This window comes from Neopsephotus bourkii, unplaced genomic scaffold (genome assembly GCF_033783945.1).
Source record: "Neopsephotus bourkii isolate Nb327-2 ecotype Australia unplaced genomic scaffold, CSIRO-AGI_Nbou_v1 NB_951, whole genome shotgun sequence".
NCBI lineage: Eukaryota > Metazoa > Chordata > Aves > Psittaciformes > Psittacidae > Neopsephotus > Neopsephotus bourkii.
The window spans coordinates 3234558-3257879 of NW_026901445.1; the positions used below are offsets into that span (position 1 = coordinate 3234558).

At 41.8% G+C, this 23322-nt stretch overlaps 1 protein-coding gene across 3 annotated transcripts in view; it reads right to left on the reverse strand.

The window, feature by feature from the left end:
* Window positions 1–22944, reverse strand: part of VSTM4 (V-set and transmembrane domain containing 4) — a 37594-nt gene extending 14650 nt beyond the window's left edge. For 2 of the 3 annotated variants that reach the window (XM_061358831.1, XM_061358832.1), the window contains exons 1-5: window positions 22777–22944; window positions 17047–17445; window positions 9073–9141; window positions 7418–7525; window positions 3358–3391 (exon numbers count right to left, since the gene is read on the reverse strand). In XM_061358831.1, coding sequence (XP_061214815.1) covers window positions 3358–3391; window positions 7418–7525; window positions 9073–9141; window positions 17047–17445; window positions 22777–22831 — 665 coding nt within the window. In that variant the 5' untranslated portion in view covers window positions 22832–22944. The remainder of the gene's footprint in view (window positions 1–3357; window positions 3392–7417; window positions 7526–9072; window positions 9142–17046; window positions 17446–22776) is intronic. The other variant, XM_061358830.1, reaches the window with a different exon arrangement.
* Window positions 22945–23322: the final 378 nt, after the last annotated feature.

A 23322-nucleotide genomic window follows, 5' to 3' on the forward strand; every position in this document is an offset into this window, starting at 1 on the left:
AGCAAACTGCAAAGAACAAAGAATGCCAAAAAGGGGACAAGAGTGCTTTTTTAAATGCTTTTGGTTTTAGTAATCCAAGGTCATTAAGGCAGATGTGTAGCTTAAAGATACTATTATCCTGATATAGCTACTTTAAGCACAATACATGAAAAGGCTTAGTGTCAATTCACTGCATTGGTTATTCCTGCTTTGCCACTGAAAAAAAGTGAAGCTACAGAGAAATGTATCCACAGCTTGCGCTTTTCTTTTAAATGCCAGGGCCATACAGGGTTAACTAATTCTGGGAGATACAATAACTGTACTTGCTGTCTTAGAACTGAGCTCCTCAAACTAAAGGCGGCTCAGAAAAGACTCCTTGGCTCCGAAACACTGCCTCTTTGTGAGCCTGTCTTGTTCTATTTCTAAAAGGAAAGTTAGTTTTTTATCTCCAGCTCCTCCTCCAGCCTCCTGGCTTCTATTTCAACAGTCACATTGTGCATTTCTTGTGGGATCTAATGAGTTTTTTGAGATCAAGGAAAACACATGAATCTGGGGGAAAACCTGTGGAAGGTGTCTAACAATCATGGCACTGGGGCAGCATTTTCTCTGGAGGTCATGGCTGTCCCAAGAGATGTCGAACTACTACAGTTTTGGGTTTACTATCCTTATTAAGAGTCAAGGAAGTTGGACTTTTCCTGTTGTCATCTAAGTCAGCTATTTTCTCTTGCCAAAGGTCTGCAGAGGGATGGCAAAAAATCCGCTTGAGTGAACTGGGAGCTGCTTTGGTATTTTCCAAAGAGGGAAGCTGTGTGAAAGATGCCAGGGATGGACTGGGTACTCAGTTCTGGTTCAGTCTGGCAGAATTTGACCCTGCAGTGTTGGACAGGCAGTGTGGAACCAGGACACCTGTATGAGCAGATTTCTGGGTGAATACTTTTCTTACCTCGAGCTATTTGTTTCCAGAAGAGCAGCCACCGAAGGACTAGGGAGTTCAGGCCAAAACAAATACAAAACACAGAAAAAAATAATGCCTATTTTCAAAGCTACACCTCCCGAGGCTTTCTGGGTTTGAAAACTGACTAAATGATCTAATAACAATGAAGAAAATAAGGACAATATTTAAAGGGAAAAAAATAACCCAACTCCAAAAATTGAATTATGTGGTTTGAAAACCCCAAAATAGCTATACTTTTTATTTAGGTATTTATTTTTAAAATGTGGGAAAGAAATGGGTTTAGGTTAGCTTGTATTTATTTTTTTTCTTAACTTGTTCTTGGTCAAGTAGCAAACCAAAACCTAAACATTTGCTTTATCCTGCCCAGGAAATCTGGATTTGATTTCCTTTTCTACCAAGGCCATTTTGTGAGACCTGGGGCAAGTCATTTAGCCCTTTGTGCTTCAGATTCCAATAAAGGAAAAACACCATTATGATGTCAAGACAAAATATTCTAAGATGCTTAGGTATTACTGCAGTGGGAGTACAGACATTTCTTAGACACCAAACTATCAATGTAATTTTGAAACTGGATTCTGCTCTGAGTTTGAAATATCACTAAGGGAGTTGGAGCTGAGCCTCTTTAATCAAGGCTGAATTTTGCACACCATAGTCGTTCTGACTGACAGGAATCTCATACAAATGAGTTCATCAGTTTGGCCTAAGGGATATTTAGACACTGGGATATGGGTCTAAATGTGTGAATCAAGTTCCAAGACAAGGAATTCACAGGTGAAGAGAGATGAGTTCAAAGGAATTAATGGTTTGTGTTTTGAGCAGAGAGTATAAAATAAGTGGTAGCAAGTGTAAAAAAATATGATACTGGTAAAACTCTCATAGCTGTTTAATTTGCAACCCTGAAGTCAATGCACTTCACTTTACACATGCACTTGTGGGAGTGGGGCTTTCATTAGCATATCTTGTCACACTTAAATGCATGAAATTGTCTTTTTATCCATATAGAGTTATGCATTTCTTGTGCTTCAAGATATTCCATTTTACAGTGAAGAAATCATGTTGGCTTGTTTTCCCCCAATATTCAGCCATTTAAGTTTAGTATTTGCAGTAGTATCACATATCTATTCCCAGAGATGCGGATTCTGTAGCACAAGCCATTTTATCTGAATGCCATGCTCCATAGTTTCAGTCATCTTTTCAGTCTGGTCTCATTTTTCTTCTCTTCTTGTGTCCTCTACTGATTTACTTTGATTTCTTCCCTCTTCCCCTTCTGTTGTTTTTTTGGTTTTGTTTTTATAATTCCAACTTTGTCCCAGCAGCTGATAGAGAAGAGGACAGAAAAAACATCCAGGGGAAAATGAAAACTGCTGAGCTGTCTGTACATTTTTGGTATGGTGCAACGGCTGGTCAGGGTCACAGAACAAAGATCTTTCCATGAATAACATGAAAGTTTCAGTCTGTACTGGCCTTTCCTGAACTCTCTTTTGTTTTATTGTGACTTTATTTACATCCGAGTGTCAGTTAGATTGAATACAGAGATAATCCCATGAGAATGCACTAAAAAATACACTATTTGATGATGTAGAGTATGCTCTACTTGGCATTGAATCTCATAGACTCCTAGATACTGTGAGAAATAGTATCTGTGATACCAAGTGATACTGGGTTTTAACTGCAAGGCTGGAAACACATGTTCTATGTCACTGAAAACCGGGCAACAGCCGTTCTTCTGAGTTCTTATAAAGCATCCTTCTTTAATCTTTTTTGTTTGTAAAATACTTCTGTCATTTTTTTTCGTTTACTGCATTTCCAGCACAATTTATACCTCAGGAAAATCATATGATGGAAATCAGTTTTATAGCACCACACGATCAAAAACTTGTGGATGTTGGTGCTATTTAAAGAGGCAAGGATTAATGACTGAAGCAGAAGTAGAATTTTTTCCATCACTTGGAGTCTTCAACGGGGAATAGCCTCTGGGCTTTGAAAAAACTGCTTTTAAACTCCAGTCTGTTTTCCTCGGTGTGGGAATCACTGGGTAACATTGTGGTCTGTCCTATACACATGGATGTTTTAAGTCATTACCATCTAGTGAGGCGTCAGGAAAGCCTGGCAAACCATACAGAATGAAAGTAGGCTTCTCCAGAAAGCAACTCAGAGCCTCAAGGAGAAGCTTGTCACTGAAGCACCTGCAGGACCTACAGCTAGATAGCCCAGATAGATCTCCCTTATCATGCACTGCAGATGTAGGCTTTCAGGCACGTTCATGAGTCATGGGCCTGGGATCTTCCTGTAAGTATTTTGGAAAATATCACTCATCTTCTTCAGCACAGATAGCAAAACAAAACCAAAACTGGTGCCTTGGGTTATAGCAAAACAAAAAACTGGTGCCTTGGGTTATAGCAAAGAGAAGTGCAATCTCCTACCTGTTCTGGGGGCATTTCACCAGGTAATGTTTCACTGTTAAAGGAAAGAAAAAAGAGGGAAAATGTGGCTTCACACCAACACAGTTTATGAGTTACATGAGGCACTGCAGACAGACCTATGCTGCTGAGACTGCTGAGCTGCCAGGTTGTTACACTGGGAGATCTTCTAATCGTCACCATATGTTATATTGTGCATTAAAAAACTAACTAAAACACATAGGCTTAGGAAAGGGGAATGTATCAAACAACAGCAAAAATCTGCTGTGGAAGTGCTGGGCAACACACATTCCAGTGGTCAGTCCAGCCAAAAGACAGCTTGGTAAGGACATGCACAGCAGGCCAGTAATTTTACTTTGAAGACTTTTATTTCCCTTGTGGTGCCTCTATTTATTTCCAGAAGCCTGAAATAAACCATTCACCCACAGGAGCCAGTACTGTTCCTAATGTAAGCTAGACTGTGGCCTCAGGCATAAAGGAACTGCCTCCTGGGATCAGATCAGAGGTCCAGTCCAGCCACTATCCTGTCCCTAACAGCTGTGTGTGTGAGCTATATAAATCCTTCTGCTACACATTCCTTTGACTCAGTAGTCCTGAGTTAAGGGCAGCTCCCCCCACTGCAGCCATTCAGGAGCCACGGTTATTAAGATGCTCTTTGTAGCTTAGCGGCTTCTGTGCTCTGCCCAAGCTGTGCAGCATGCAGAGACATGCAAGCAGAAGGAGAGGCTCTGGCTCTTCTGGTCAACCTACTGCCAACTTATTCCTCAGAGGAAACAAGGGTGCATCCCTGGGCCATGATAGGAAGTTGGATACAACATAGACACCACCCTCCCTTTATGTTCTCCATTCTTTAAAAGGCCATGGAGACCAGACATTAGTGCACTACATGATCATGCCCCTCTCTACAGGAAAGTTTTCATATTTTGTCTTACCTCAATTCTTCCATTCTAAAGAACCTCCTAGGGGATGTATTTTAGTTCTAAGGAAAGGAAGCTGAGAGCACTAGGAACTGGGGCTAACACAGAGGCCAAGTCTAAGCTGGCTTCTACCTGTCAGTGCTTCCAACTGTCTGTCTGGCCTTTTAAAGATATACATGAGAACAGTAGGTCTGACCCCTCAGGAGTAAGGGGATGCTCATGCATGCTGTTGACATGCTTCTATTGAGCATCTCTAGGTATGTATTATTTTGTTTTGCCCTGCACCAGGGATTGGGAAGAGCAACCACTCCTGTAATAAATGGGCATAGGCTTCTACATAACCATAAAGGAGTTGCCAGCTGCAACCACTGCTGCTTCCCACAGAATCCCATAGGTACCCTGTGCTGTGAGCCAGCCCTAGCTGCATGGCCAATCTAGTCAAACCAAGCGACCTCCTTTGGTGAGGAACTGAGTTCAGGATTACCCTTCTCATGTCAGAGCCCTGAGATGAGCCAGAAGCTGCTCAGGTTACACAGAGAAACACTCCAGAGTGATCATTTCCAGCTTCCTTTACTGCAAATCTCAGCTTTTAGTTTGTGTATGAGTTGCTCTTTATCCCAGGCTGGGCTGTTCTTGTAGAGGGCTGGCCAGAGTTTTCCCTCCCTCCCTCTTCTCCCCTTACTTGGGTGTCTGCCTCCACTCCTTATACACAGCGCTAGGGCAGAGCAGTTCATCCTCTTTGTGGTGTTAGGGCTGAGGAACTGGAAGAGGATGCTAGAGTGGTGGGAAAGCAGAAGGGGCTGTTGCTGTCTCTGTGACAGGGGTGGGGTGACTGAAGAGGTTCAGGAAGAAGCCCTGATGGAAATCTGCCCAGCAAGGTGAGGTAAGGAGATAGTTTTGGTTGTCCTGGCCTCCTGACCTGGTCTCAAGGGGAAGAACAGAGCCAGGTGTTTCTTGAGGGGCTTCAGAGGAAGGTGATGTGGCAAAAACCTAACTGAAGGCAAAAGGCAGCTGTGCCTGTAGCCTGCCTGGAGGTCTGGGGTGATGCAGAGGGAGAATTTCTTTGCTGTTCCTGTCTTTTCTCCTTTTCTCAGGGAAGGATGGACTTCATGATTTCACTGCAGGCTCTTTTCACATGAATACTAGCCTCTGCCTAGTCCAGCCCAGGATGGTCATACAGAGTGCTGAGGATGGAGAGGAAGTAAGATAACATTTTTTTGAGGAGTGATGCCTTTTTCTAACAGTCTGAATGAGAGAGTACTGCTGTTGGCTGGCAGGGGGGTATCATATGGTCAGACCCTAACCCCTGGAAGGTGCTTCTAGAGGATGTAGAGGAGTGTTGAGAGAGCAGGGAGCTCTTTGTGCCCTATTGCCATATGTCAGAGTGGAAACAGCACCTTCCAGGAACTGCTGCTCCCTGGGGCAGAAGTTCAGGGCTGAGCTTGCTACCCTGGCCCAGAGGCTGTGGGGAGAAAAAGCCTTATGGGGCTGGTAGAGACTGTGTCACTGCTGCTTCTTCTACCGCTGCTTCAGAAATTTTAATTCCCTGATTCCTGACCGGATGCTGAGGCAATTAATGTGATTACAGAAAATACGCTGATCAGGTGGTCCTGGCTGACAGACTTGCATGAAAAGCTTATCACTGTATCCTGAGTACCTGTCTGCTAAGCTTTGTTCTGTTGTATTTCCATTGAATCCATAAGTTTAATGTTGCCAGTGTTTACTGGAAAATGTTCAAAATCTAAATAAAAATTTGGTGAAGCCTGCAGTTATTCAGATATTAAGGTAGCGAAGAAAGGATCCAGCAGCTGAGAAGAAATTACTTGTTCTCTGTTGTATATGCTTATTCTGCATTATATTCTATATTAGTTCTATATTTAATTGATACTGGTTCAATGTAAAGAGGCCTCTTCTCCAAGTTGCTTCCATGCTTACACTAATGTAAATCAGCAAAAACAGAGGCAAAGTCTAGCCCAATGTCTGCTCAAGAAAACAGGCTACATCAGCATGTCTACTGCTTGAAGCTTCAGGGTGACTCACCATGACCAACGTACTTAAGTGTGGGTACTCCCTTGGGACAAAGCCAGGGAGAATAATGTTGATTTTGCTCCTTCCTCTTGGCAAGCAGAGCTGTTGGATTCAGTTAGAATCAGTTACTCTACTGAGTGCACTACCAGGGAGACAGAGCCACAGCCTGAAATGTGTTTGTGGTCAGGAAAGGACTTCTCTGTATGCACCTATTTTTTGTTTACTTGTCTTCTGCCCTGTGTATCTGAGTCACTCATTCCTTTGTGGTATATGTGTGGTGCTGAAGAAGCAGTAAAGTCATGATTCTCTCCTGTTATTAACAGGACAAACCACTAACCAAACTCTTTTTGAAAGCTTCTGTGCAGAGATGGCCCTTACGCTCTCCTCTGTCATGGTGGATGCTAAGTATGCTGGTATCTCAACCCCACAGCTTGTGTGAGGTCTCCAAATAAACCACTCTTAAATCAAAATGAAAGTAGAGCTTGCACCTTTTACTCCACAGATCTGAAATAGCACTTCTGATTATAACAAGGCTGCTTTCATGCAGATGTAGCCTCTTTGAGAAACTCTCTCCAAGGAAGAAAAAATTGAAACAGTAATCCTTGATCTTGAAAGACTATTATGAAAAATCAGATCTGACTGATGAAAAGATGCTTTAGTTTCAAAGGATGTTACAAAGAGAAAGGGCTAGTAACAACCACCATTTTTACAAGAATATTGCCAGCTAGTCTGGAAAGGAGAATAAAATAGGACAGAATGAGACTGCTTTGAAACCCCTCTAAATATCTGCAGAAATGTCACTCATGAAAAATGTTAGCTAGCTCCAATCAGACTCCAATTTAATGATACAGCACTTTGTCTTCCTTGAAAGAAGTTCCAACAACCTTCAATCTATGTTTATGCAAAGCTGAAAAGTTTTGAAAAGCCAAATGCAAATTTAAAACACCTTTGTTCTACTCTTGCTGGCAAAAATATTTTTTATATGAATTTGTTGTTGTTGTTTTTATTAAAATCAAGGCAAGGAGTTCCTGCTTTCCTGCTTTTCCTGCATTCTATTTATACCCCCTCTCCCTCTTTGGTAAAGGCCTTGAAGACAGCAAGAATTACATTTCACTCACCTGTGGATCTTCTCCTGTTCAGAAGTGACTGACAGAGAATGACAAGTGTAAAAAGGAGGACGCTGATAATTCCTATTGAACACACAAACACTGCATACACGTACAGATCTGAAAGCCAAGCACAGATGTCAGTCACAGTTGCAGCTGTATGCTTCACGCTTAAAGGATAGAAGAAAGTTACACCTACAAGATCTAAATAGGCTCAAAAGATTTAATGTAACAGTTCAAAGTAATTAGACCCTCCTGAGACTTTCATATAGTATCCTGCTCAGTTTAAAATTTGGTTGGTGTTTCCATAAATGCAAAGAGGTGTGCTTAAAGTAAAGTAAGAGGTCTTACTTTCATGAGGGAGGAAAGAAGTGCTGACTTGGCGGAGCTTTTTTCCTTTTATTTTCTTTCCCTTTTTTGTTTGTTTGATGGTTGGTTGGGTTTGTGTTGGTTTTGGTTTGTTTTGTACACCAACAAAAAACTAAAAGGAACTCAGCTGGATTATTTCCCAGTTAAAACAGCTGTACTTTTTAAAGCAAACAAACCAAAAAACCCAACAAGCAAACACAAGAAAAGTGGCAGTGGGGAGAGTACTGAGTGGCTGATGAAGAAGGAGGAAGTCTTCCATTGCTGCTTCTGGTGGCAGCACTAGCTTGAAACTTCTGTATGTTTTTTTTTTCTTTTTCAATCTACAGCCTCAGTCTCCCTTTATGGCTTTCATTTGGGTGCCGTAACACATTCCCAGTGGAGCTGACAGGAGTTCTACCATGGCAGATCAAGATGGAGTATTTTATTCAGAAGGAGAAGAAATCTTTAATGACTTATTTCTGCTTTTACTAGAACTCTAAGTAGAGTATTTTAAGGATGCTCTACCCATTAATGCCTTGAAATGTCCTAAGGGAGCTATACTGGCTTCTTTCCTGCTTCACAGAGAGGAAACTAAGCCTCAAAGGTCAAGTGTTCTTGTAGAAAATAGCGTTGCTTGAACTAGACCCCTGACCTGCAGTTCTGTGCTTTGTTCCCCTTACACAGTTCAACAATACAGTTTGTAAATTGTGGTTTAAACAGCAAGGCTCCCCATAGAATCAAGACCATCCTGCAAGCAAGCAATCCTGCCTGGCAGGCAGTGCAGTGGCTGCAAATGCTGTGCTGGTGCTTTGCTGATGTTCCAGATTGGGGTGGGAGGAGAAGAAGGGAATCCCAACTGTGTGCAGATTCTGGATTTCAGTCTCCTGGACAGAAAATACTGCTTGCCTTGAAAATCAAGGGAGCTTTAAGCTTCTCTTGTATTGAAAAGCATGTTTAGTAAACAGTTTCTAAGGCTAGCAGGAGCATAGTACGCTCAGTGCCTCTTCAGGCATGCTCAGCACCTTCCCAAATAAAGGTCTGCATTTGTGTTGTGTGATTAGCCAGGCATAGGTTATTTTCCCATTGACCATCACGAATGTATGAGAAACTGAATATATATGAGAATATATGAGAAACTGAAGCTGGACCTTCCATTCTCTTTTCTCCTTGTACCTTGTGGGGTGCTTTCTCAGGAAAGGCCTGAGTCTGCACAGGAACTAGCAAAATTGATCCTGATTGAGGCATTGTAGTTGTCCTGTAGCACTGGACTAAATTAACATCTTGTATAGAACCAGTAGCTGTTATAGACACATCATTACCTTCAAAAAACTTCCAAGCTTCATGATTTTTCTTGAAAGTGGGATCATCATCAGGTTTTGGTGAAATCACTGAAAAAAAATAAAATAAAAAAATCCATGACAAGAACTGAAATTATATGGCAGAAAAAGCTGGAACCTCTTGAAGTAAATGTAGTTCTGCCTTAGACTTCAGTGCACCATGATCTTGTTTTACCTCACAGGACACTTAGCTTCCAATCAAACACTTCAGTTCTAAAACAGCATTACAAAAATGTGTTCCAGCAGATTTCATTTGGCTTAGAACCCCCATGAGGATGTCATGGCCTGATACTGCCTCCCTGTTGTCATCTTACCCATTTATACATGCAATGTGTGGCTTTTCAATCGAAAGTTAAATTCAGTGAAGAACAGCAAGAGAATAGAAATGCACTTTAGAAAAGCCTAGGCCTTAGAATAAGATGGCATGTGCTCATGAGGTCTGGCTTTGTGGGAGTCTGAGTATCCAAGGGAAAAAGCTGCCATTACGTATGCAGCTGGTTCTGTAGTTATTCCGGCTCTGTGTTCTAAGTTAGCCAGAAAGACCGCATGACCACAAGTTTTACCAGCTCACCTTTACAGCTTAGAAAAAGAGCTGACTGAATCATTATGTTCTAACCCAGTTAAGAGGGAAAATAGCTGCAGAGTTTGCACAGAATTCTCTCTGTTTCAGAAGGAGGAACAGACTACAGAGCTCTACAGACAGCAAATGGATGGATGCCGATATAACATCAGTACAACCTAGCACTAGAAGCCAAATGCTCTAACTGCTGGATCACTGTTCAAAATGTTCTCTGCTCACCCCAGCCAGACTGTTTAAGCACGCTGACTTTTCTTGATGACATCGGATTACATGATGCCTCTCATGTTAATCCATGATTTTTTCTTCTGCTAGCAACCACTGCAATGCAATAAGAGTCTAATGTTGTCCTCCATATTGCCAGTGAAGTCTGAACATCCAAGAGAGTTTCACATGGCAAAGCGTTACAGAACAAGTATCCTACTGGAAAAGTAATCCATTAAGGCATGCTCCGTAGAGATGTAAGGTGTGGAGCTAACCTCAGTGGATATGGAACTGCTTCAGGGACTAATGAAATTTTCTGTTCAGGTGTGATGGGAAGCTCATCCTGAATATTAATGTATCTACTAATTTATTACAAGAAAGTATCACACATGTAAACTTTTGGCACGTGTTTTAGAATAATTGCCCTGGGAAAAAAAAGGCTTTTGTTAATTCTTGGAAATAAAAAAAAACCTTGCCTTCCTGTATCTTCCAACATTTTTACCATTAGAAAATGCCACATGCAACTAATATTTAGTATAACTCAGACACCGTCCTGTGGGAAACTCTGACACATAAACTTTCCAACAAGACAGACTGTTGCTATCATCTCTTATTTGTTTGTGTTATCCATGCCAGTAGGATTATGATTGGACTGCCTGATTTTCTGAGTTTGTTCTCCTACTTGTAGTGTCTTCTCTTGAATTGTAAACCATTTGGAACATATATTGCTCTTCTTAAGAAATGTGCAGTACATTGCATAATGGGCTTTAGGGATTACTAAACTGTAAATGATGGTTTGAAGGTGTTGCGTATTGTTATGAACAGACTACTCACTATTTTGAGTTTTCTGATAGAAAGGCAGTGGAAGAACCATCTCTCTGATGTCTTTTTTTCCTCAATCATACTTTTTTTTCTGGTGTATTTTTTACTGTAATAAAGATCAGTAACTTGGTTTTAGACTAACATTAACCACACAGGTTCAGGAAAGGGCAGCTGCCTTTGGGAAGAAGATGTGGGAAGGGGAAAAGTTTGACCTTAGTTTAGAAGGAAGATGTTGCATGGCTGGAGTAGAAGACACTTCTTGGCAACATCAGAACATGGATTTCTCTTGGGTTTACTGCTAATATTTAACAATAACCTTTTTATAAATCCTACTTGGTATCTTGTGTTCACTACACATAAAAGGACAAACCAACAGTTCAAATTTCAGCTGGGGCCTCTGAAAATACTACAGCGTTTCTGTAGCTGACATGTGAGTCCATGAACAGAAGTCTGTAAAGACTCCATCCACATCAGATGAGGCTCCTTTTCTGAAGAAATGTATTCATAGCAGCCTTCCAATATCTGAAGGGGACCTGCAAGAATGCCGGAGAGGGATTCTTCATCAGGGACTGTAGCGATAGGACAAGAAGTAATGGGTTTCAACTTAAACAGGGGAAGTTCAGGTTAGATATAAAGAAGAAGTTCTTCACTGTGAGAGTGGTGAGGCACTGGAATGGGTTGCCCAAAGAAGTGGAGAATGCTCCATCCCTGGCAGGGTTCAAGGCCAGATTGGACAGAGCCTTGGGTGACATGGTCTAGTGTGAGGTGTCCCTGCCCATGGCAGGGAGGTTGGAACTGGATGATCTTAAGGTCCTTTCCAACCCTAAACATTCTATGATTCTGCCCGTAAAGGAGAAGCCAGGTATGTAGCTAAACTTTTAACTGCCATCATTGCACATTTAGAAGCTATCACCTCTAACTCAATTGTTTTTCCACAAGTCTGATATGTGTATCTGTAGAAATTTATGTATTGCAAAAAAAGTGTATTTGCAACTTCTTAATGGCCTGCATAAATTCACACCTGCAAACTTACTACCAAGTAAACATCTGAATAAGTTAATAGTGGAATATATTACAGACCACACTGCAATCTGGTGAAGCATTTTGCTTTGTACAGTGCTATGCTAGGTGGATGACAAAGGCTATGTACTGAACTGCTGCAGGTTTCTTCTACTTCAAGATTCTGAAGAAGCCAAATGACCCTTTTCCATTCCCTCTGGAAATTTGTCTAGCACAGTCACCTCCTCTTTCTGTGTGAATAAGAACAGGGATATAAATGCTATTTCTTCATCTATATGATATGCAAGGTTGTAAGAAATTTACCTGGTGCTTTAATGTAAAGATACTATTTTGAATTTGGGCATAACTGTGGACACATTAACTGGAACAAAATATTAGACAAGATGGCAACCATAATGAGTGTGAACACTATTACCTTATTTGATAAAGCACAAGCAGTACAATTTTAGTATCAAAATGCTTCAGGCAATTTGTATTGCTCCTTTTGTTTCATCCTGGATCTAACTGTAATATAAGTAAATCCCTTTGCAATAAAAAGTGTAACCAATCATACTATAAAATACAAAATGTGTTTGGAAGAAAATTTCCTTGAAAAGCCCAAGTGCTACCATTGGGGAAATTGGAGACTTTATCACCACTCTGGAAAGAGTTGCTTTCCCTCCCATGTGCAGCAAGTCCTGTGCATTCACAGTGCATTAACAGAATGCTAGCTAAGGAGGTCCTTTGTTTGCAGTAAAGAGGCTTTCAGCAGTAAAACAGTTGTTATGGCATTTTAAGATGTGACATTTTTCAGATGTCTTTTAGTATCTTCAATCTGGATGTAGAATTAGAATACTCTTTCTGGGGGGCTGGGGTGGTGATGTTGTCTGCCTCAGATCCCCACAGGGCTTATTGTTGCTGTGTTTAGTCTACAGGTGGGCCTGACTTCCTTCCTTGTCTCAGGTTTCTGGCTCTGCTTTGGGTCACGTTTGAAGCACTGAGAAGCAGTACATCTCACCAGTGTGGGAAAGATGAAATCATAAGCAACTTGGTGTAGTGGAAGGTATCGCAGCCTGTGCCATGGGCTTGGAACTAGATGGTTTTAAGGTCCTTTCCAACCCAAACCAGTCTGTGATTCTGAGTCTCAAATACCCACCCTGATTCTATATTCTTAAATCATACTAAAAACTGGGGGGAGAGGGAATGGTATTTAAGGGGTAGACTGAAAATTTACAGTTTCCCTTCTTTGCAGTAACTAAATTGATCTGGACTCACACTTTGGCTATGAAGAAAAATGAGAGATTTCTGTGTTTAGTTAATAGCCTGAGCAGCAAAGAAAGATACAGAATGGCTTTGTGTGAGGAGGGATATGACACGTGATCTCACGATATTTTATTTTTCTTTTTCTTCTGCCATCCATGCTGGAGCACATCTTCCCCCTTCCAAGCACTCCTGACAAATCCATATATTTCCCTATAGGCATTTAAGAAAGTCCATCATTCAGTGAATGAGAACACTCTTTAAACTGCTGACCTGCCCCATGAAATGACATTATCACAGAAAAAAATCTAAAAATTATTCTCCATCTGATTTTCTCTTTTTTTTTTTTTTTCCCATAAGCCTGTTTATTATTCCGTACCCTTTGGGCACATCTATTGGTCTATTTTGCAGGTTTTTTATGCAAGAAACACATTACTTGTCATCCATTGTATGTTTTAGTGTACAGCTCATGGAGACAGCTACCTGGTCTGATGCAACTGAAACAGCACTCTCCTCCTTCACTGCTTCTGTCTCTTCACATCAGACCTGGCCTTCCCTTCCCTCAAGTTACCCTCAGAAATTCTTCTTCAAAACACTGGAAAAAAAGCCTAGCCTATCCTCTGGAAGACTCTGGGATTGAACAATGGCCTCCTAGCCTTGCTTGTAGGCTTGAAAGCTTCAGCCCTGACCATCTATTCAAGGCACTGTTGAAAGCGGCCACATTTGGTAGTTACTTTCAGTCTCTCCTCGTCTTCTCCCCTGGCATAGCATTTGAACCACTTGCTCTTTGTAGGCTGAGATGAGAGCCTTGGCTTCCCTTCCCCACACCAGTCATCAGTGTTGCCCCTTCCCAAAGGTGGGAGGCTGAGGCAGTTGGGATGATCAGACCTCCTGGTTGCCAGTGGCTGAATCTCCCCTTTCAGTTAAATCTACAGGAATGAAAGAAGAAGAAATTGGGAGAGGAGGAGAAGAGCCGGTTCCTAGCCAACTGCAGGAACAACAGGGAAGAACAGCTGCTGAGCATGAGGCAAACTATGCCTGAAGTCTGTAGGGCTACATCATGCATGCAGTAAAGTTTCATTTCATATCCCTGTGTGGTTACAAGACTAACCACTGTGCCTTGGCTCCAGCCACTCAACATGGGGTCAGTGCTTATAAAACTTAATGCCCTCCAGAGATTAAGATGGCTGAGTTCAGGAGATGTTTTTACTTTAGTGTTTTTACTCTTCCCTGTTTAAAAACAGAAGAGTGAAAACAGCAACAAAAATCAAACAAGAAACTGTTCTTTGAGCTGTGAAGCTAATGAATCCTGTGGTACGTTCAGGAACCCCAATTACTGACTGTGATGTGGAAGGTCACTGGATAGAAAGATGGCAGCTCAAGAGCAGTAATTACCTTTTTTTCTTCTTACAGCTTTCCTTCAGTGAGGAAGTTCATATGGATCTTCTCTCCCCCCCCCTCGACAATTTCACATTACTTGTACAACCTTAATATCTTTAAGATTGTTATCTCAAAAATCAGCCCATGGATTCAAAATGGTGCAGACTAGTTGATAGTGTGATCATGTAGCCTTTGGTTTCTTTACAATATCAGGTTATGGATTACAGATGGCATTTGGCTGCAGGATTACATTTCTGACCCATGGTACTGATTGCCCTGGAGATTTGTATTTAGGAGTCTAATGTACTTTGGTGGAGTTTTCTTTTAAGTCCTGGTTCTGTAATCTTCTGTGCAAAAGAAGTGTGGCTGGGGTCTGGGTGTTGGAGGGATAGACGTTTCCCTGGTGGAGACAGGCTAAGGGTTTGGGTTCCCATTTGGACTTGGGTCCTGCTTTGTTGTTATTTCTGACTGTCTGCAGTCAGGAAGCAGAGGAAATCCAAAATGAATGTCATGGAGGTTTTCCAGATAAGTTTTGCATGCCCAATAAGACAAAATAGTTTAGACTAGGATTTTCTTGCTGTCGCTTAAAATTGAGCCATCATCTTTGCTACTGATCCAAACAGAACTTCAGCTTTGGATCATTAGTGTCTTTCATCGTTCCTACTAATAATCAGCTAATTACATTATGTTAATGCCGTGATTCCTCGAGGCATTTTTAAACACTGCTGGTCAACCTGAAGCTGCTCTTTATCTCGTTATATTGTATTTTTCACATTTTTGCTCTCAAACTTCTGATAGATCAAAGTGAAAGTTTGTGGTACCTGAAAGCTACCCACTGGAGATAACACACTCAAAAATAGTATTTTTTACTGTCACATTTCTCTCCCTGCTGTGTTTGTAATCCAAAAATAATACAAAAACCTGAATGACACTTGTGAAGCTGGCATTGAGGGAATGATTTAGATTAAGACTACATAAATATGTTCAAACCCATCTTGAAAAGGCCTGTAGTCAGTAGAGTTCCCTCCAACCAAAACTGGTTTCAGAGGAAAGATAGGGCCATTTTCACCAAAACACAACATAGATAAGCAGGATTAGGGTTTTCCAGCTGCAGGAATAACCTTTTGCAGTCTAAACACAACAAATTTAGCATGAACAGGAATGGCAAAAAGTTTGTGAAATACAGTTTCCTCCTACTAGTTTTTCTGTGATTGCCGGATGAGCTTCTTGAATTTCCAGACCCATGGACCAAGCACTCAACCTTGATTTTTGGCAATATCTTTAGAGCTGACCCTGTGGTAAGCCAACTTTTCTGTTTATAAAGCCACAATGAGGGGGCTAGTTTGCCAGCTAGCCCTAACAGTACAACTGCTGAGCTCAACCACTTCTTCAAAGGCGTCTGTTCTCTAAGGCCAGTTTTGTACATCTCTGAATGTGTGGGTGTGGTGGTGTTACAGATTTGAGATGATCCATCCCAAGCAGAAAGCTTGTTTTCAACTTGGTTTAAACCCCCACTTGTTGGTGGTTCTTTCTTTACCTAAAGTTCAATGTCAGCAGGCATTCACTGCTTTTCTAGCTGTGCTTTGTCGCTATACGTAATATAAACAAAAGTAAAAAAGTGATAACTAGAAATGTTACTTGCCAAGTGCTGCTGGACTAGAACTGAAAGCAATGAGAACACCACGAGAGATGCCAAACACAAATCTAAAATATAATGGTTCTATTTCTGGCTGACCCACTGCATATTCTTCAGAAAATAAGTCAATTTCTCTCTGTTTCTTTGTATTTAAATAATAATAATGGTATTCGTTTATTCCCACTAGCAAAGTTGTAGAGACCTTGTATTGGGTCTGACTGAGGTGGAGTTCATTTTCTCCACAGCAACCCTGTACTTTGTATTAGCAGCGAACAAGGTGCTGATAACACACCAGTACCTTGCCACTGCTGATCAGTGCTCATAAAACATCAAGGCTGTCTCTCCAACATTTTCCCCTCACTAGTAAGATGAGGATGGGCAAGATCTTGGGAGGGGACATAGCTAAGACAGCTGACCCAAACCAACCAAAGGGATATTCCATACAGTATGGAATCTGCTCAACAACAAAAGCTAAACAAAAGAAGGAGGGAGAATGACGTTCATTATCACAGTGTTTGTCTTCTGGAGCAACCACTACACAGACTGAAGCCCTGCTTCCCAGGAAGTGGCTGGACATCACCTGCTAATGGGAAGTAGAATATATTTTTTTTGTTTTCTTTTGCTTCTGCACATGGCCTTTGCTTTACTTTACTTTATTAAACTGCCTTTATCTTGACCTACAAGGGTGTTTTCATCTCATTTTCTCCTCTCCCTGTCCTGCTGAGGAGAGGAGCAACAGAATGCGCAGCCAGCATCCAGCCAAAGTCAACCCACCACAAACCTGTAGCTGAATGCAAAGGAATTTTAATTACTGCTGTTCTGGTAAAAATCAAAGGAAATAGACTACCTGCTACAAATCTATCAATCAACCTTCCCAATTCTTTGCATTTTATTATGGGCTGAATAATGGTTAAATTGTAATGTGTAAGTAAAGAAGTTGAGTATTAGGTTTTCTTCTCCTATCCTAACACTTAAAAATAACCTAACTTCAAATGTCTTATGGATGAACTTGAAAGAAAATTTTAAAAGGCCTCATGGGACAAGAAAAATAATAAAATTGAAATCAGTAGTCTCTCACCTCTTATTTCAGTAGCTGCTGTGCCATTTGACCATGCTGTCCATTTATTCCTGTGTTTGCCAATTTCCTGGACTTTGCATATGTAATGTCCTTGATCTGTTTGCTGGAGACTTAGAATAAGAAATTTGTACATATTTCCATGTTTCTCTTTAAGAAGATGAAGTCTTTGTTTGTGGAAATGATGAGTATAATTACCATAATACTGGACAGACCCAAACTTTGTCATTTTGATCATCAGATACTCCTGAGTAGGTGACGCAGCAAAGACCCACCGCACAGCCAGCAAATTGTCTGTCTTTCTCTTTTGAGAAATGTGGCAGTAGAGGGTAGCATTATCTCCCTCAGAGTATCGCACTGTTGGTCCTGGAGAGACTGTCACATTTAAAGCCCCACAAACATCTGCAAAGGAGACAAAAGACAGTGAGAGCCCTCCATGCTGGCACAACAGCATCTGTCCCAGTGTGCAAGTCCACAGCAGGTAAACTGATGGCATCTATTCAGTACGCAGCAATTTAATGAGCTTTTAGAACCTGACACCATCTGTCTGTCTGTGAATATTTTACCTGGTACAAGGCCCTCCTTCAGTGAGCCTCCTCTAGTATTCTTGCTGTTGCTAATAAATAAGATGGGGTTGAAGTGGACACCTTTCTGCTCTCATAAGCCCAACATCACATAATCTTTTATCAGTCTGAACAAGTGTTAGTGTAGAACTAGCTTGGGGTAAGAGCCAAGAATATCTTTTGCAAAACTGTTCCACGACCAGCTATTCCAATGATTTGCACACTTCTTAGGATTTCCAGGCTAAATTATTTCAATAGACACCTTATGCCTATTTTTCCTGTCCCAACTTTAAGATTAAATAGTGTTTTCTTCTCTAACCCTTGCTGTCTGAGTCCTTATAGAAAGCAACTATCTGGTGTCTCAGCCATTGCTTTGTTGAGCTGAAGAAGCAAAGCTCTGTTAGTCTCCTTTAGCGAAGTAGTGTCTTCACTTCCCTGTTCACCTTAATAGCCCTTCTCTGTACTGGTTCCTGTTTAAATTTTGGGTTTGATTGTAATTATTTACATCTTTTCCTAATGTGTGTGACTGGAATTATAGGCAGTGTCTGAAAAGCAGCTCTCCAATGTACTGTGAAATAGTCACGGTACTTCCCAGATTTGTCTGGGATATACCTTGCCTGGTATATCCCAGAATTACGTTGTCCTTTCTCATGATATTTCCACATGTGATTATATGTCAGTTTAAAATTAAATAATAAACTTGAGCATCTTTTCTTCTTTGTCAAACTCTTACTAATCCTGAAGTACTTGACTTTGCTTTACTGTTCTGCTCCACTTTTGTTAATTGGCCCTCAGTTTTTCCTACATACTATCCCTGTCGTATGCTGACTTTATAAGGTCACATAATTTCAATGTGCATGCTTCTGTCTACTTCTTTTAGATATCATTTGTGCAAACCTTACATGATGCTGTTGAATAGTTTATCGCTAAAAGACTGCTAATGTCCCTATATGACTGTAACCAGCTCCTCACTTTGCAGTTCTCCATGTCGTCTTCTTGTTATTAAATGGTCACCTCAAGCCTGGGTTAAATCTCTCAGATTAGTCCTTCTGAATACAAATTCAAATTAAACTGATGCTATTTGCATGACAAAATATGACATGAGATTATATTGGGACAAATGACTATTCCATTGTTCCATTTATTTCTGACTCTTGTTTTTCTGTTCTTCATCATCAATTTAGCTTAAGCCAGTTGTTTGTCTCTCTGCTTTACTCCTAACAACAGCCAGTATAGATGACGGTTGAAAGAATTCCATAGCTGATCATTACAGGAAAATTTTCTTTCCTGACCTAACTGATTTATGCCGGACTGGTTTTCTGAATCATGGGAATCAACGCTCATTTTATTTCCTTCCTAATGCACATTAATAATGTTCTTATTAGTCATATCAGAGACTGATCTTTTTTTTAACCAATGGTATATTGTGGCAATGTGTTTCCTAAATGACTTGTAATGTGTAACCTACTGGTCTGATGGCATCCACTAGAGAGAGCACCATATTTCAACAGTGAGTAAGCACGCTCTGCAATGCACTCTGCAAAGCATGAAATGTCCTCTAAAATGTGAATATTAAGCTTCCTGTTATGTGAATATACTGTAGTCAAATACTAATGAGAATTGCAAATCTGGGAGAATTACTTTTCATTTCTAGACCCTTTTCTAGCACATCAGCTAGGAACATTTTAACAAAGGGGATGAGCGTTTTGGCAGTCTTTTGTCTGACATCAGCTCCTGAAACCCAAACATATATTTATCTTCAAAATAAGCAAGTAAAGTATTTTCATGCTATTTCTGAAACAGTTTTGGAGACAGAGACACTGTTTTTATGTTCCCAATGAAGCCATGAAATGGAGTGGTGAATTGTAGCACCTTACTTAAAGTAAATCCACTTAGATTAGTTACATTGCACGTGTTTGAGAAGAACTCTATGAAAATTAACAGTAAAATAATTATTTTGGTTTCACTTCAAATACACAGAGTGGTATATTTTTTCCAAGTAGACATTATTTTTTCTTTATGAAGGAGAAAATAAATTGCATAAAGGAGGAGTTCCTAAATTGCTTTAAGAAACTGCTACTGAGCATGGCCTAGATTATGGATATAATTATTTGTGTATGATGCTTGTGTGTGCAACTCATGTAAGTGCCAAAGCAAGAGATTATTTTGGATTGTAGAAAGCACACAAGTAGAACAGGATGTTAAAAATTAAAATTAAGGCTGAACACCACAAAAAGCTTTCCAGGCATGAAACTCCAGTTATTACTTGCTGAAGTTACCTGACCTTGGTGTTTTACAGCCAGATGTGAAGATGGCTGCCTCTGCCACCAAAATAAGATCAGATTTTGAAGGTTATGCTGCTCAGTAAATAAGTTTAAGATTTCAGCACTTTTGGGGTTCTCATAAATACTTGGGCTGTAAATATTTAATAACTCAAAAATGTGGTTTGGATAAATGAAAAACACAAACTTTTTCTACTGAAATTATGAACATATCGTGAAAAACTGTAAAGAAAAACAATTATGTCATTTTCCTGACATGCGAACTTCTTGTTTGAAAAAGCTGGCTAGGATTAACTGTGGAATAGAGTCCTAAAATAAAAGGCCAAAGAATCATTGCTTAATTCACAACTAGGCAGAACATAGTGCCAAAAAGTACCCAAGAGAAAATACAGAAGAACTCAGATACGGCAAAGATGGAAGCCTGTGCAAGAAGATAAAGAAGCATTGTACACAGAGTCTCTGATCCCTTTCTAGCTGTTTACACTCACTCACACATTAGTATTTTATACCTAAGGCTCCTATTTTTCCTCTGGGGACATGCCTTTTTTCTAAGGAAATATCAAATTTTGTATGCTTCATGTTGTCTGATTAGTGGGAATACATCTCCTTGTCTTCCTTCTGCAGCTTCAGTTGGTGTGGCTGTACAAGTGCAGCAATGGGGAGAGCTTTGGAAATTTCCTGGCTCTTTTACCCTGATCTCATCTCATGTTGAACAGTGCCAGGTGATACTTTCTATAAAATAGAAAAACAGTGTCCATTTGACTCTATCTTCCCACTGCCTTTGGAGCAGGAACAGTGGTGGGTTTTGGAGGAAAGAGGTCATTTACGTCTTATGTGGAAAGGAAAAGTTTCATTTAGGGCTCCCAAACACTACTGGAAATGTTCCTCTTGTATTTAGCAGGCACTGGATCAGCGCCAGAATCAGGTTTACCCTTGTAATGGGAACCTTGCCAACACAGGAGACTCCTCCACAACTTGAGAGCAGGCTTGTGTGCCAACAGAGCACTGAATTTCTAGACTTCAGATTATTGCTTCAAGTGAGGAATCACTGTTTTTCTTCTCCTGCCTTCCCAGTATAGCGTCATGTAGCCACTCAGGTGGAGCTCACCACATGTTTTAGTCTTGCTTTTGCTTAGAAAGGGAAACTATTTACAGAGTGAGAAGAGTGAGACAAAGACTTGAGGATTCCTTTGCAGTGTGTTTGATCATTAAATACATGTCTCCTTTTGCAACCAGCTCTCTTAGTTGCCCCCATCCCAATGTTTCTTCTATTTATTTCATTGGTACCCTTCACCTGCCTGGCTCACTAGCCTGTAGGGAATCAGGGAAGATTATTGCTACTTAAAGTCTGTTTTGAAAAGTCATATTTTGAAAGCAGCCCACTTCTGCTTACACCAGTTCAATTCCAAGTATTAGCTGGTTTGACTTTGTTGTCTGCCATATTACATTGCAAAGCACTTTGACAGCACTGTCAGGAGCAACAAAGTATACTTTTAGGAGCCAGAAACCTGTAATTGGCAGGGTTGTCCCCTCTCTCTGTGCTAGAATTGCAGCAAAGGACCCTCAGTCACTGCTGGGTCCTTGTGTTTGGTAAGTAGTTTCAGTGTGGCTGTGTTTTAGTGTAAGAACCCCAATTACATAAGCGGAGATAGAAGCAGAGTTGCTACTGTGCTCAGAGTCCAGATTTAGTGTCATGTATCAACCCTTATTCCTTCCCAAATGGAGTCTGACAGGTAAAGCCTACAACCCATCATCCAGGGTTGAGGGCTTTTATCCTCAGCCTTTGGTGACAGCTGAGGGGTTACAGGCATGCCATCTGGGTATCTCTGATCTGACCTCAGATTTGCACGACCAGAAGCATATGGGATGGCTTTCATCTGTGTTATAGTTTGTCCTGTGAAGCAATGTTACTGTCAAAGGCTGCTTTATTTTGACTCCTCTACAATTAAAAAGTAAGAAGAGCAGGTGAGCCAGGAAGAAGCAAAGCTCTTTGTTTAAATGAAAATAATTAGGAGCTGGCTAGCAGGATCAACAACAGCAGCCAGCTGGTTTCAGCTGAATTCATCTGTCTGCAAGTTTCACAAGTCTAAGGCTCCTTCTCAGGGAAAGCTTCTGTACTGACTAAAGATGGACTTGACCCAAACCTCTGCTTCCACTATCTCCTGCTCTTTTGAGGTGAAGATTCAAGCTGAACCTTGAACTCTTGAATAAGCAAGGCTTCCTAATTCCAGTTTCCTAATTCCTGTAACCCTCACTGCACCTTGAAGTTCAGATCCAGCCTCTGTGTCTCTGTTGCAGTTTTAGGACACAACACTGGGCAGTGCACCTTTGATTTTGGAGGGATAAAGGACTTGAACGAATAAAGTTTTTTTTACAAGTGACCTAGAGGTTCTGTTTCACTGGGTGTCTATGGGACCTAGGCACCTGTGGAAAAAAACAATGCCGAATCTGTCTTTGCCTCAGCTTTGCCTGCAGTGCCCCGGTGCAGCTCAGCGTTGTCCCGCCTGGCACAGCAGGCAGCGGAGAACGCGTTTCCATGAACTTCTGCACGGGAAAGGTTTTCTTTTTTAAGCCCACATTGCGGGGCAGGTCGCTGTGCAGAAACGCTGCCATCGGGAGCCCGGGAAGCGGCGGCACAGCTGGGTGCGGAATCCTCCGGGCCGGGGGGGATGACCCGCCGGCTGCAGGGGACTGCCGGGCTTCCCCGAACATCCCTGTAAGCCCCCTCTCCTGGAGCCCAAGCTCCGGGCGCTGCCGCTGCTCGGGGCCGCTGCGCCAGCCCCGCTGCCGGACACAGCTCCAAGGCACGAAGGGGATGACGGCAGCCCGCGTCTGAGGGGGGGGGTTCTGCCCGGTACCGGCCGCTGAGCGCCCGCGGTGCTGCTTACCTGGGGCCGGGGCCGAGGCCAGCAGGGCGGCCAGCGCCGTGGCCAGGAGGCGCATGGCCCGTGGGGCGCCGGGTCCTGTCCCGTCCCGTCCGTCTTTGCGAGCTGCCTCACTTCTCTCCTTCCCGGCCTCTCGCCTCCTACCCGCCCGGTCCTCCCTCCTCTCTTTGCCTTTCATCTCCTCCCCTTTCTCCTCCTTTTTTTTCCGCTTTCTTCCTTCCCTCCCTACTTCTCTGCTCTTCCCATCGTCCTGCCCCCCCTATTCAGCTCTCCTCTTTTTCTCGACTTCTTTCTCTTTATTTTCTTCCCACTGAGGTCAGGCCTGTGGGGTGGCACTAGGGCTAGATAGGGCTGTGACCCCTTCCCTGTGCACACACCCTCTGCCTAAGGACACAGATCTGTGCATATGGTAAGTGGGAAGCGTCCCTCTCTGAGCACAGAAAGCCTCTTTGTAAGAAGGTGAGAGGCCAGCAATTAGGGGCTGTGGGGCAGGGTGGTGGGATGGGAAAGGCTGTTATGCACTTTTCTGCTTTCCTGGAGGTGTTTGAA